General features: G+C 38.1%; 1 protein-coding gene across 2 annotated transcripts in view; it reads right to left on the reverse strand.

Moving 5' to 3' along the window:
• FAM69A (family with sequence similarity 69, member A) overlaps positions 1-12459 on the reverse strand; it is a 50584-nt gene extending 38125 nt beyond the window's left edge. The window contains exons 1-2 of one of the 2 annotated variants that reach the window (XM_008580328.1): positions 12410-12440; positions 8602-8743 (exon numbers count right to left, since the gene is read on the reverse strand). Coding sequence is in view for 1 of the 2 variants with exons in the window: in XM_008580327.1 (XP_008578549.1) it covers positions 12410-12421 (12 nt within the window). In the remaining variant the exon portion in view is untranslated. Of the gene's footprint in view, positions 1-8601; positions 8744-12409 lie in introns of both variants that reach the window. The other variant, XM_008580327.1, reaches the window with a different exon arrangement.
• Positions 12460-14679: the final 2220 nt, after the last annotated feature.

Below are 14679 nucleotides of genomic sequence, written 5' to 3' on the forward strand. Positions count from 1 at the left end.
CAAATGGGAGAATTTCATTCTTTTTTATGGCAGAGTAGTATTCCATGGAGTATATATACCAGTTTCCTTATCCAGTCATCCATCATTGGACATTTGGCTGGTTGCATATCTTGGCTATTGTAAACAGAGCTGTGATGAACATAGGAGTGCAGGTATCTCTTCGATATGATGATTTCCATTCCTCTGGGTATATACCCAGAAGTGGGATTGCTAGATCATATGGAAGATCTATCTGTAGTTGTTTGAGAAACCTCCTTACTGTTTTCCTAGTGGCTGTACTAATTTACAATCCCAACAACAGTGCAGGTGTGTTCCCTTCTCTCCACACCCTTGCCAGCATTTGTTATTCACCATCTTTTTGATTATAGCCAGTCTAACTGGGGTGAGATGATACCTTAGTGTGGTTTTAATTTGCATTTCCCTGATGACTAGTGATGTTGAGCATTTTTTCATGTACCTATTGGCCATTTGTATGTCTCCCTTTGAAGAATGTCTATTGAGCTCCTTTGCCCATTTTTTAATTGGCTTATTTGTTTTTTTATTGTGTAATTGCTTGAGTTCCTTTTCTATTATAGATATTAATCCCTTGTCAAATACATAATTAGCAAAAATTTTCTCCCACTCTGTAGGCTGTCATTTCACTCTGTTGATTGTTTCCTTTGCTGTGCAGTAGCTTTTTAGCCCCATTTGTTTATTTTTTCTTTTGTTGCTTGTGCTTTTGGGCACCTGTTCATAAAGTCTGTGCCCAGACCTAGTTGCTGAAGTGTTTCACCTATATTTTCCCTTAGTAATTTTACAGTTTCAGGTCTTATACTTAAGTCTTTAATCCATTTTGAGTTGATCTTAGTATATGGTGAGAGGTGCATATCTAGTTTCTGCCTATGGATATCCAATTTTCCCAGAACCACTTACTGAAGAGGAAGTCTTTTCCCCAATGTAGATCTTTGTTGCCTTTGTCCAATATCAAATGGCTGTAAGCATGAGGGATGATTTCTGGGTTCTCAATTCTGCTCCACTGGTCTGAGTATCTATTTTTATGTCAGTACCGTGCTGTTTTGGTTACCATAGCTTTGTAGTATAATTTGAAGTCGGGTAGTGTTTTCCCACCAAAAGCTTAAGAATCTATAATCCTTCTTCTTTGCTGCTGCTTTAGAGAAACACAGGCCAGGCACATGTTAAAGAGAGCTGCAAAGATCAAAGCCATACCCCTGGTTAAAAAAGAAGGCTTTTGATGAACAAGTTGATAGCAGGCATTGTACAGAGCACATGGGAGGGAGGAGTAGCCTCCATTCACAATCTACATAAAAGGAATATTAGCATTTACAATTGTCGATGAAAAGAACTTAATTGTAGGGTTCTTCATCATTCCAGTGACAAAGGACAAGGAGTAAGAAAGCTATGTGTTCTGTTTTTCTACTGCTGTATAACAAAACATCCTAAAACGCAGAGGCTTAAAACAATTTATCTCTTATGGATCTGAGGGATGACTGGACTCAGATAGGCAGGTCTCTTTCTCTCTTGCATCTGAGTAGGGCTGGAAGCATCTGAAGAAGGACTGACTGGGTTGGATGTGCAGATGGCTTCTTTATTCACACTGCCAACCCTTCAGCTTGATGTGGCTAGCTGGACTTCTTCAGAACATGGTGGTCTCAAGGTATTTGGACTCCCTACATGGTGGATGATTCTCCACAGAGCAAGCATCCCAAGACAGCTAAGTGGAAGCTGCATCATTTCTGCAGCATTCTTTTGGTTACCCAGGGCCAACCCAGAACGAATGTAGGAGCAAACTACATAAGGGTATGACTACCAGGAGGCATGGTTCACTGAGGAGTCAGCTTTGGAGACTGGCTACCACTCCAGGAAGGTACCTGCAAAGCAGGGTCTCAGGGGGAGGAGAAAAGAAATGTGGACGGAAATTCCAGCCAGAACAGACAATTTTCTTGGCTATTCTAATTAAGGGTTCTTCCTTCTGTCTTAGTGAGGAAGAAATGGAAGTTGCTATTAGAATCCATTAGTTGTGTTTGTAGTTATACACATTTATGCTTAAGCTGATGAAATATAGTTCTCATTCTATATCATGGGCTCAATAACTACTGACAGATCTTTTGCTTATGTACATAAAGTCCCAAGTTAAAGAACTCCTTCAGATATGATTGTAATCGGATTCATGTTAACTTTTTATTTCAGTTAAGATTCTGGCAAAATGGACAAATGAGGTATCTATTTCCCTCTTTTAGTAGGCCTGAGGCACCATACTGTATCTAGAACTTACAATGACATACAATCACCACATATAAATCTTAGATGGAAATCCTAATTGCCACTTAAATCCACTTACTAAAAATAAAGTTTAGCTACCTTTTAACTCCTCGGTGCTGCCCCCGCGCCTCGCTCAGCCAGTGAGCGGGAACCGGTCCGTATGTGGGATCCGAACCCTCGGGCGGGAGCGCCGCCATGCTTCCAAAGCGGCGCACTATCCAGTGCGCCACTGGGCCGGCCCCTTTTTTGTCTTTTTTCGTGTCCGGCAACGGATCGCAACCCTCAGTGTCGCGCCCGTACCGGACCAGGACCAGCAACGGGATCGCAACTTGGTGCTGCGCCCGCACCTCGCTCAGCCAGTGAGCGGGAACCGGTCTCTATTGAGCATTTTTATTATTTCTAATATTGTGCTATAATAACAATAAAACAAACAACACTATTAATGGGAGCCAATATTTATTAGTGCTATTCTGCACCAGGAACTGTTATAAGTAATTTCTATATATTAATTTATTTAATCCTCACAAAAACTCTATGAGTTGGTGTGGTAAATCAGTCAGGGGTAGAAAACTATGGCCCATGAGCCAAATCCAGTCTGTCACATGATTTTATAAATACAGTTTTAGTGGAACAGTCATCCCACTCATTGATATGTTATCTAAGGCTGCTTTCATGCTATAATAGCAGAGCTGAGTGGTTGCAACAGAGACCATATGGCCAGCAAGACCAAAAATATTTACTATCCGGCTCTTTACAGAAATAGTATGCTGACTCTTGGATTGTTCAGCAAATATTCATTCTCTCCTCCTGCCTCACCTTCCCTATCTCATTGATGGGCTCAGCCATGTGACTTGCTTTGGCTAACATTTGTTAGTAGATGTGATGCAAAGAAAAGTGTGCAATTGGACTTGCCCTCTTCCACTCCAGACACTGCCAGGAGAAGGCAGCGGCCCTGGTAGTTTATTGATCCCAAAAGAATAAGTGACACTGTAGTCCAGCCCAGCCTAGAACAGTTGAACTCCCACTGACCTGTAAATGTGTGAATGATAAATAAATGCTTACTGTATGCCACTGAGTTTTGGGGGAAATTTGTTATGCAGCCTTGCTGTGGTAACCAACTGATACTAGAAAGGACTACTATTATCCCCTTTTTATAAGAACTCTATGAGTGGGAGCCTATTCCTCATTTTACAGATGGAGAAACTGAGAAACACACATAGGATAAGTAAGGCACAGTAGAAGAAGGAGGATTCAAATTGAGGCAACCTGGCTTCAAAGCCTGAACTTGTTCTATTCTACTGCCTATTGTACTAAACACATAAATATTTTCTGAATAGTCAATTATTTCTTCAGGAGAGGTTTCAGTAAATAAAATTTCTAGGTCAAAGGATATGCAGTTTTAAAAGGTTTATGATTTGTATTGTTATACCGCTTTCCAGAAAGTTTGTAACAATGAATATTCACTGGTTTTTCAAAATGCACTATTTTACCTTCCCCAGCATCCACTTCCATGGGCAAGTAGTTTTAGTTTCATTTCTTTGACAGTGGTCTTGACATCTTTTTATATGCTCTTTGAATCTTTAGCATTACGTCTGACTAAAGCCCAGGTATTCCTAGACCAATGGGCACTGAATACAGCTGATGAATAACTACCTTAGGACTTCTTTTGTTTTTCTTTCTTGCAACTGGCTGGTAGAGGGATCCAAACCTTGTAACTTTGGTGTTATAAGGCTGCACTCTAAGGACTTCTAAAATGCAAAACTTCAGGGATCTATCTAGGAAATTTATTTCAAAGGCAGAAGAGCTAGTCAAATTTTAAAGTCCCCCCATGATACATCCCCAAAGATGACCTAGGGTCAAATGCAGATATTTTAAGAGCTACCAAGATTGAATTCTTTGGGCCTGACTTAAAATAATTAAAACAATAATAACTAAATTTTAATTTAGATAAATTAGAATCAAAAATCTTAGAGGAGGGCTGGCCAGTTAGCTCAGCTGGTTAGTGCACAGCCTTGTAATACCAAGGTTATTATATAATATCAGTTCCCTAAACCGGCCAGCCATAAAAAAAAATAATAATAGTGATTTAAAAATAAAATAAAATCTTAGAAGAATCTAAGATGGGCCTTCAGGTTCTATGTGTCCAAGGAATGAGAAATATAACCTTTTCTTTTTTTTTTTGTCCTTTTTTGACACTGGCCGCACCGCACTCAGCCAGTGAGCGCTGTGAGCTCCAGAGGCGGGAGCGCTGCTGTGCTCCCAGCGCCGCACTCTCCCGAGTGCGCCACGGGTTCAGCCCAAGAAATATAACCTTAAACTGCTCATATACAGTCTCTCAGAGAACAGACAGGTTATTACATAGCATTCCTTTTTTGGAGTGAATATGACCAACATCTAACTATCCTATTTTCAGTTTGATAGTAAAAGGTTGATAGCGGTAGCAGTTTTTAGAATAGCCTAAAAATCTGTTCAGAATGGTAAACTCTTTTTGGCAAATCATGCAAACCAGATGGCTATCTCTAATTTTGGAATTTCTCAGACAGGTGTTAATCCAAAATTGTCTTCTCATTCTCCCTTAAATTCCAAAGAAAGCTAAAAACAAAACAAAACCTATAGAAAAATGCTTCAGACAAATGGCAGCAGCTCTGACCATAGCAATTTCTACTCAGAAGAAAGAAAAGTACTTATAGAGAAAAGGCACTGAGATTATTTCGAAATGAAAATGCTTTTGCTGTGGCATTGTGGGGAACTGAGGCACCCTCCACAGTGGTGGTTATTTACCATAGCACAAGTACGAAGCCCAGTAACAGGCTTCACTTTGCCATATGGGAAAATGCTGAAAAATAATTACCGAAGAATCCTTATGAAAACATAATGATAGAAATACCTGTGGTGCTTAAGGTAACAGATACCTCGTAAATTATGTTTGAAGTGACTGTTGCTACAAATCTCTTAAACAGGCAGCATATACCTAATTAGCAAAATACACCAATGGATTTTTAAAATCACACCAAAGACCAAGCTAGCTTGACACTATCTTATTTATGTTTTTAAAAAGACTTTATTTTTATAGCAATTTTAGGTTTACAGAGAAATTGAGCAGAAATACCCCCCCCAACATTATTTTAAATGTAGGTTTGTCTTTTATCACCCATCATTTCCTACAATTGCTAGCTATTAATAAAAGCACCTTACCTGCTAAGAAATATTAAATTGAGAGATTAAGTCTTAGATAGGTGAGTGTTAGGTAGCATTGAAGTACATGTTGTTAAGAGCTAGAAGAGGCCTTGAAGATCACATAGTTGGAATCTCTAATTTTATAGCTGAGGCCCATTTTTATAACTGAGGTCCCAAATGGTTTGGGATTTATCAAATATCACCCAGTTAGTAAGGTATGTGACCTTGGGCAAGTTACTAAACTTCCCTGAACTTTAGTGTCTTCATCTATAAAATGTACATATTGTAAAATTTAAATAAAATCATGGACAAAAAGAAAAACATATGTTAAAATTCCGATTCATGTAAGTATGATAATGTATATAATAGTAATACAGTGACACATACTGGGGTATATACACTCCAAGAAATTTCCAGTAGAGATGCAGGATGAAAAAAGTGTGAAGATCAGCAGAAAAAGGTACAGTACATGGGAGCTGGTAGTGTTCATTTCTCCAAAGTAATTGTCAAGAAATTTCCAGTAGAGATGCAGGATGAAAAAAGTGTGAAGATCAGCAGAAAAAGGTACAGAACATGGGAGCTGGTAGTGTTCATTTCTCCAAAGTAATTGTCGGATCTAGCACTCTTGATCTTTTTACTACTCCATGTGTCTCTGTCAAGAATCTAGGGACCCAAAACCAGCCTAGCTGTAAATGAAGAAAGGCTGAGCTACCTGTACAAAGGAGCATGAATTGCCTCTTATCCTTACAGATGGTCCCTCTGAATTGGAACTGAATCCAGTATAGACCAGTATAAGCAAGCTAACATTTCAGCTGTCTCTTCTGTACCTATCCAGTAGATAAGAAGAAGAGGTCAGTGTCTGGGTTCAATTAGATTCTTTAAATGTTTAATATTCAAGTGAATGACAAAATAATATAAATTTTCTAAAGTATATTTTTAGTCACTAGGAGTTTTAAGTTTTAATTTATTGAAACAAATTAATTGGGAAAATAATATAATAGAGAAATGGAAAGATGTTGGCATAGCCCTGTCCATAAATGCTATGAAAACATTTTTTTTTTTAATTTTGGAGATTTTAGTGCTCTTTTAGACATCTCGTCTAAATAAAAATGTAGAGCTTTTTGTAGCTAAAATAACTATTGCTTTATGTACATAAGGATATATATTAGGTTATCATAGGTATTAAGAAGATATGTATAAGGACCTATATTAGGTTTTCATAGATATTTTCTGGACTCACTTCCCCCATTTCCTCAGCTCTAAGTATTCTCCGAGGGTAATGGGGTGTATGGATATCCATTCTGATATATACATTCTGATATATATGTATATATATATCAGAATTAGAACAGTATATTATAGTATATATATATCAGAATTAGAACAGCATTGAAATTATAAGTTAACTTAAATGGTTAGTCTAACATATTTCCATCATGCTTAATAGGTAGCTTAAATAGAATATCAGCAAGTATTTTTCTACCAATTTATACTAAACTTAATAGTAAAAATTTTATAACTTAACAAAACAGAATAGCTAAAGTTAATCACCACATGCCACAGGTCTTATATTTTAGAACAGTTCCAATTGAATATTACCAGTAAATTATCTTTAAGGTTTACAGCATCTTTTTATGTTTTATTCTGGGGTGTTTTTATTTTTAAAATACAATAAAATATATTTTTTAAATTAAATCACATCAGTGGTCACTTTGGTGGATGACTGATTGGGAAGAGTCATAAGACAAATTTCTAAGGGGATAGAAATGTCCAATGTCTTAATGCGGGTGAGAGTTACACTAGTGAATGCTTTTATCAAAGATGATCAAACTGTACGACTTGAAATCTGAGCATTTCATTGTATGGAAATTATACCTCAATAAGAAAAACTTAAAAATAAATATATCAAGTACCAAAATACTATCTGATTAAAAATACCTAAATTGATGGTGCAGTGAGGGAGGCACGAGGAAAAGTGGTAGACTAATGGGTACAAAACTATGCTATCTACTCTAAGTGAATCACTATGCAGTATATGCATGTATTGAAACAACACACTGTACTCCACGAATGTGTACAAATAAATGTGAGAATAATTTTTTTTTAAAAATTAAAAAAATCTAAATCTCAAATACTGAAAAATGTCTATCTCTTATAGAGTTAAGAAAGAAAGATCAGTTAGGAAGCTATAGCACTAGGGTTTTTTTTTGTTTTTTTTTTGTCTTTTGTCTTTTTTCCGTGTCCGGCAACAGATCGCAACCCTCAGTGTTGCCCCCGTACTGGACCGGGGACCGGCAACAGGACCGCAACCCTCGGTGCTGCTCCCGCGCCTCGCTCAGCCAGCGAGCGGGAACCGGTCTGTATGTGGGATCTGAACCCTCGGGCGGGAGCGCCGCCGCGCTTCCCAAGCGGCGCACTTATCCAGTGCGCCACCGGGCCGGCCCTATAGCACTAGGGTTTTGACAGTGAGGAATGAAAGGAAAAGAAAGGAAGCGGAATGAACAGGATTTCATGGTTAAATGGACATGAGGGTGAGAGTGAGGGAGAAATCAAGGAGGACTCCCAGGTTTCTGGCTTGAGAAATGGACTTAGATGGACTGTGGTTCCATTTTCTAAAACAAAGAACACTGGAGGACAAAAACATTGGGTAAAGAATAAGTCCAGTTTTTGTACATGTTAAGACTGAATGTCTATGAGTCATGCAAGTGATATTTAGGAGACAGCTGGATGTACAGGTCTAGGGCTGAGAAAATAGAGATCAGAGCTGGAGGCAGAGGCTTGGTAGTCATAGGGAAAGTAACGGAAACCACGGGAATAGCTGCCATTGTTGGAGGAAAAAATTTAGATTGAGAAAAGGGGTTAGGACTAGCCCTGAGGATCTTCACTATCTAATCCTTGGGTAGAAAAAGAACAGCTGATAAAGGAGAGCATGAAGGAGCAGACAGGGTAGAAGAAAACCATAATGGTGTAACATGCACATCATGGAAAGGATTGCAAGAAGCAGAAAGTGGTCAGTGGTGTCAAAACCTGGAAGCTGAAAAGTATCCATTGGAGTTGGTGACATGCAAGTCACTGTTAACCTGACAAGAGCAATTTCATGTAAGAAAAGCCAGATTGCAGTAGGTTGAAGAGTAGGAGGCATGAAAATAAAAACCAGGTAGTTACCTCTTAAGAGAAATTGACGATGAAGAGGAGGAAAGATATAGGGCATTAGTGGGCTTGAGGCAGAGGTTAGAAGGGAGGAGATCCAGAGAAGAGATGAAGGGGCTAAATTCAGACTCCAGGAGAGACACTGACTCCACTGTACCTAGAGAAAAGAAGGGAGGGTGCACATATTTATATCTGAGAGTGGAGAGGTGGGATAGTTTCTGTCAGATGATTTCTATTTTCTGTCTTCAGATTAAAGGGAGACAGGAACTTAAAGCAGAAAAAATTACTGTTAACCTGTGTTGATTCCTCCATTTAATTTTAAATTATAGAACATTTCAAAATATAGGAAAAAATGTCCATATAGAAAATTAGAGAGGGCTGACTGGTTAGCTCAGTTGGTTAGAGCACAGTGTTGCAGCACCAAGGTCAAAGGTTCAGATACCCACATCAGCCAGGTGCCCAAAACAAAAACAAACAAAAAAATTAGAGAAAATAACATAGAAGGCAGCTCCATACCCACCACTAAATGTAAACAGATGTCAACAGTTGGCCATATTAATTTAAAACTCTTTTCTAGGAAGAAATAAAATGTTATGATCAGACCTAAACCCTTTCTCCTTACATTTCTCATCTTTCTCTTTATCCTCAGAGGAAATCATTACCTGGAAATCAGTCTGTATCATTCCCATGTATATGTTTATATTTTTACTATATAAAATAACAAGTTATATAGAACACAGAGTGCTATGTGCTTTGTGCTATGAGCACAAAGTTACAATAAAAGCTGCATACCAAAGTGAGGTGCCCAAGAAGTATACACAGTAAAAGCCAATCAGGGCTGGTCCTCTGATTCCACCCCTGAGTCACATCCAGGGTCAAGAGGAGGGAGGATTTGCAGAGGTTTCTTTGGAGCGATGTACTGTTCTACTGTGATTACTCTTGAGAGGAAGGGGTGGGGTGACCCTTCCTGGCCTCAAGCCTAGGGGAGGCAGTGGCTTCCACAGGACAACTCACTAGCTCAAAGCATATACCCAGGAGTTTGAGAAGCGGCTGGATTGGACTCTGAAGTAAAACCAAAGAATCCACATGTGAACATGTTCCAATTACTTGCTAGAGGTGGCAGAGCAGAGAGAGTGTCACCCAGATTTCAACAAGCTGCATCCCCAGAAGGTAGAATAAATTATCTTTCCATCTGCTTTTCAATAATAGCAATCATTTCAAAGGACTTGACTACTAGGGTTTTAGTGGGGCAGGAAGGGGGGAGGATGAACCAATTACTTTAGTTGTAAGTTCATTTACAAAAATAAGAAATTAAAGGAATACATTATTTTCAGAGCTTATAAAGTGCTTCAGCACTCTTCACCCTAGCAGAGCATTCCCTTAATACAGTCTATGTAACCAAAGCAAGAGTCATGAGTGGCCAGGCAGGCCAAATAGTTAAGATACAGGCAGGGCTCCTTCAACATGAGTAAGAACAAAAGGCAAGCTCTTTTCAAAGTTCTTATTGACTCAGAGCATGTACATATTCAGTTTGGCCAAACATTCTTTTTCCAACATGTGGGTGTTCAGAAAGTTTTATCAGTACTTTGCTCTTAAAATTCTCACCTAACCACCAATCCTCTATGCCACAAATGAATTTAAAGGATTCTTATTCACTCACCAAAACAATTATGATTCGTTGTTCTTAATTGTTGATATCTTGAAACAGAATTCAATTGATTGATCGCTTCAAACTGAATCAGCTGATGTAATTCTTTACATTGATTGCTAGGACCCATGCCCAGACTTACTGAATCAGAATCCTGAGAATACGCATCTTAAAACCTCCCTAGGTTATCCATATTAAATTTAGAGGGATGGGCTGGCCCATTAACTTGGTTGGTTAGAGCATGGTGTTGATAACACTGATGTCAAGGGTTCAGATCACCATATTGTACATCCACAAAAAAGGGAAAAAAATTAGGGGGAAGGGAAAAAAGCTAAATATGTAATGAAAACATAGGGAACATCTATGAATTTCTATCTAATGAAAACATAGGGAACGTTCTCTTAGGGAACATCTGTCTAGTTTATTAAAATGAGATTATATTGAACAACTACTTTACTAGCAGTAGTTCCAGAACTGTGCATCATTCAAGGTCCCTTCCATTCCAAGATTTCATTCAATAATAAGTGGTTTATTAATAATAAACAATAAAATAATTATTAATAAGAGGAATATGCTATAGTTATTAATCTGAACCAATAATTTTATTTAAAATCAAATTGGTTTATTTTTAGATAATTATAGAATAATATGGAGTTGTAAGAAATAATACAGAGATCCCTTTGCCCAGTTTTTCCCAGTAATAACATTTTGCAAAATTATAATATTACAACAATAATATTGTCACTGATACAGTCTACTGATTTTATTCAGATTTCCTGTTTTACTTATACTCTCAGGTGGGGGGGTGTATTTAGTTCTATACAATTTTATAATGTGTAGGTTTGTGTATCCACTACCACAGTTAAGATACACAGCAGTTCTATCACTAAAAGAATCCCTCACGTTGCCCTTTTATAACCACATCCACCTCTACCCTCTCCTCCCATTCCCTGGCGACCATTAATCACTTTTCCATTTCTACAGTTTTAAGAATGTTGTATAAATGGATTTATACAGTATATAAACTTTTGATATTGGCTTTCTTCACTCAACATAATTTCCTGGAGATTCACCCAGGTTGTTGTATGCTATGGCCTGAATGTTTGTGTCTCTCTGAAAATTCATGTTGGAACTTAATGCCCACTGTGATGGTATTAAGAGGCAGAGTTTTGGGGAGGAGGTGACTAGGCCATGAAGATGGAGCTTGCATTAATGGGATTGATGCCCTTATAAAAAAGGCCCCAGAGAACTGCCTTGCCCCTTCCACCATGTGAGGACACAACTAGAAGGTGCCATTCTGTGAACCAGGAAGTAGGCCCTCACCACACACTGAATCTGCAGATACCTTGATCTCAGACTTCCCAGCCTCCAAAACTGTGAGAGATACGTTTCTGTTGTTTATAAGCCACCCAATTTACGGTACTTTGTTACAGTAGTCTGAAGGGACTACTTCATTTTATTGTCCCTTCCATTTTATTGTTGCATAGTTTAGGTTCCTGTCCCATTCCCAGAATTTACTAATAAAGACAAATTTTAACTTAAAACTCTTAAGTTGTGATAAGTTCATGGGTGTTAGTTTTTCACTATGATTCATAACTTACAAATATTATACATGTAAATATATACATATATACATTTGTGTATGCCAAACATTACTTGAATTTTTAAAGACCAGAATATACCTCTCATTATAGATCTAAAGAATTCCCTTAGACCTAAAGGGAGAAAGGCAGAGAACAAAAGTGTTATATTAAAATAGACATAGTTTCCAAAATACTATAGAGTATTAAATACATGCAGAAAACTACCACTTGCTTCAACCTTCAAGCCCAACACATTTTCTTCTCCCAGGCTTGATAAGTCCAAAGGTCTAGAGCTTAGAGTCCAACAACCTCACTCAAATTTTCTACAAAATCAAAGTGGTCATGAAAATCTAAAGTTAGAGGCCAGGTTTAATAATGCAAAATATGCACTATCTATTTTTTTCTTGATATAGCTATACCTAATACCTCATATTACGAGACACAACATCACATATACATGCATAGAGGAGGCCATAGAGTTAATTAGGCCATTATTTCCAGCCACCTTACTCATGCCAAAACATATTCGCTTTCTTCCTAAGGGTAAAATTCAACACTGACACACTAAAATACTGTAGTTTACATAACTTACTCCCAAGCTCATCAACTGGTGTGTGAGGCGTTACAGGCAGGTCAAGATACCAATCACCTCAATCTCAGGTCAGTCATCTCCAGCTGACAGCAGCCCAGTCTGTTTGCCGTAGTGCTTTACACATTATCCTTCTCTTTCATGCCATGATGTGAAAACAATGGAGAAATAATTGTTTATTCATTTGTCTCCCTAGTTGAAGAATATTTCTGCTTTGAGAATACTACAAAGATGGATGCTCAGTCAGTAAAGGATAGAAAAAAATATGTAATTATTCTCTCTATAATCAGCCCCTTTTATATCAGTTAGGGTGAAAATTGGATAGTTGGCATGTTCCATAACATACTCTTTGTAAGTGAATTAAATAATCTCTAAAGTTCCTTCTAGCTCTATGAGCTATAACTAAATTATTTTATTGAATTGGCACACAGAGGGCAACATAATGTAATATGCTGTGCATAACATATTATGTACCCAGAGGCCTCACCCGCTTCCCTGCCTCACAGCCCCTGCTCTGGCAGAGCCTTTTGTCTCTTTCTGCCCATTTCCTCTGATCTATATCTTTCTTTCTCTTCCTGCCAGGGCCTCCTTCCCATTTTGTCAAACTTAGAAAATAAAGAACTGATCAATGTTGCCATTCTGGAAAAAGGTAAAATAACCGGCAAGAAGTCCTTAAACCCAATGTGCACACAAATGGGATGTCTCAGCATATAAGTTCTCAGGTGTTCAATCAATGCATACAATTTTTTGAAATCAAAGAAAATCAGTGAAATGATTATTAGAATATGCAGAGAATATAATACTATTTCTTTTCCTCATTTCTCTCTCTCTCTCTGACTTCCAATTGGGGAAAAGGAGGATCAAAAGAGATTTTAAAAGGTAGGAGCAAAAGGCAATGGAGAACAGAAACATGTACCTAAAAAAGTGCCTGGCACATACTACATGATCAATAAATATCTGTCGAATGAATTGGATTAATGAGCATGAAAGGGAAGAAAACATTTTTAAAATGTGGCAATGGGGAAAAAACATAAACAATGCTAAACAATGGCTTATACCAGGTCTTTGTATTGTCAGCATTTCAATTATCATACGTGAGGCTCTTTTATATAAACTTTCCCTCAGAGTAAGAACAGGAAGGCATGAGGGAGTCAGTGAGGAGGAATATTGCAATGAAGGTGAGGACAGGGGAGATAGATCCCACATAAGAAAGCGGGCACACACCCCACACCCTGCTGTACTTCTAATCTCGGGGAGAGTGGTGTTCAAGGCCCAGGTCTCTATTTTCCTTCTTCATCCTGCCTTGCTGTAATAACCTGCTACCACGCCACAGCAGTATCTGCAGATCTACCTCCACTACATATATTTAGGGCAGCAGAATTTAGGACTCAGAAAGATGAACTGGCATGCCCTAAATATATGAGTACTTAGTATTCACAGACTTCACATCCAAGTTCAAGTAGTTTACCTGAGGGAAAAGGAAGAGATTCACACACACAGACAAACACTCCTATGATCTCTTTCTATAAAATACAATTAAAGAAAAATACATACCATTACCAATTAATGAGAGGAACAAAGGCAAGATACAACCTAGTGAAGGAAACAGTACAGTTACTTCATCTTACTTATAGATAATGGATCTCATCAGGGTAATTTTCAGTTTTCCCTAATGATAGTCAGGATGATATCAGCCAGGATAGTTGGCATCTATTTAATGTTTACTAAATGTTAAGAACTGGAAGAAATGTCAAAAGATCATCAGAGAATCCTCACATTGCTGGTGAGGATGTAATGGTGCAGCTACTTTGTAAAACAGTTTGGCAGTTCCTCAAAAAGTTAAACACAGACTTACCATATGACCCAGCAATTCCATTTGTAGGTGTATATTCAAAAGAACTGAAAACATATGTCCATACAAAAATTCGTACATAAATGTTTATAGCAACATTACTCAAAACAGCCAAAAAATGGAAACAGTCCAAATGCCCATCAACTGATGAGTGGATAAACAAAATGTGATGCACCATCCAATGGGATATTATTCCATCACAAAAAGGGACTAAGTCCTGATACATGCTACAACATGGATGAACCTTAAAAGCACTATGCTATGGTACTGGTATAAAAACAGAGACACTGATCAATGGAATAGAATAGAGCACCCAGAAATCAACCCATGCACTTACTGCCATTTGATCTTCGACAAAGGCATCAAGTTTATTCACTGGGGTCGGGACTCCCTCTTCAGCAAAGGGTGCTGGGATAACTGG

Source organism: Galeopterus variegatus, unplaced genomic scaffold (assembly GCF_000696425.1).
Source record: "Galeopterus variegatus unplaced genomic scaffold, G_variegatus-3.0.2 Scaffold2065, whole genome shotgun sequence".
NCBI classification, from domain to species: domain Eukaryota; kingdom Metazoa; phylum Chordata; class Mammalia; order Dermoptera; family Cynocephalidae; genus Galeopterus; species Galeopterus variegatus.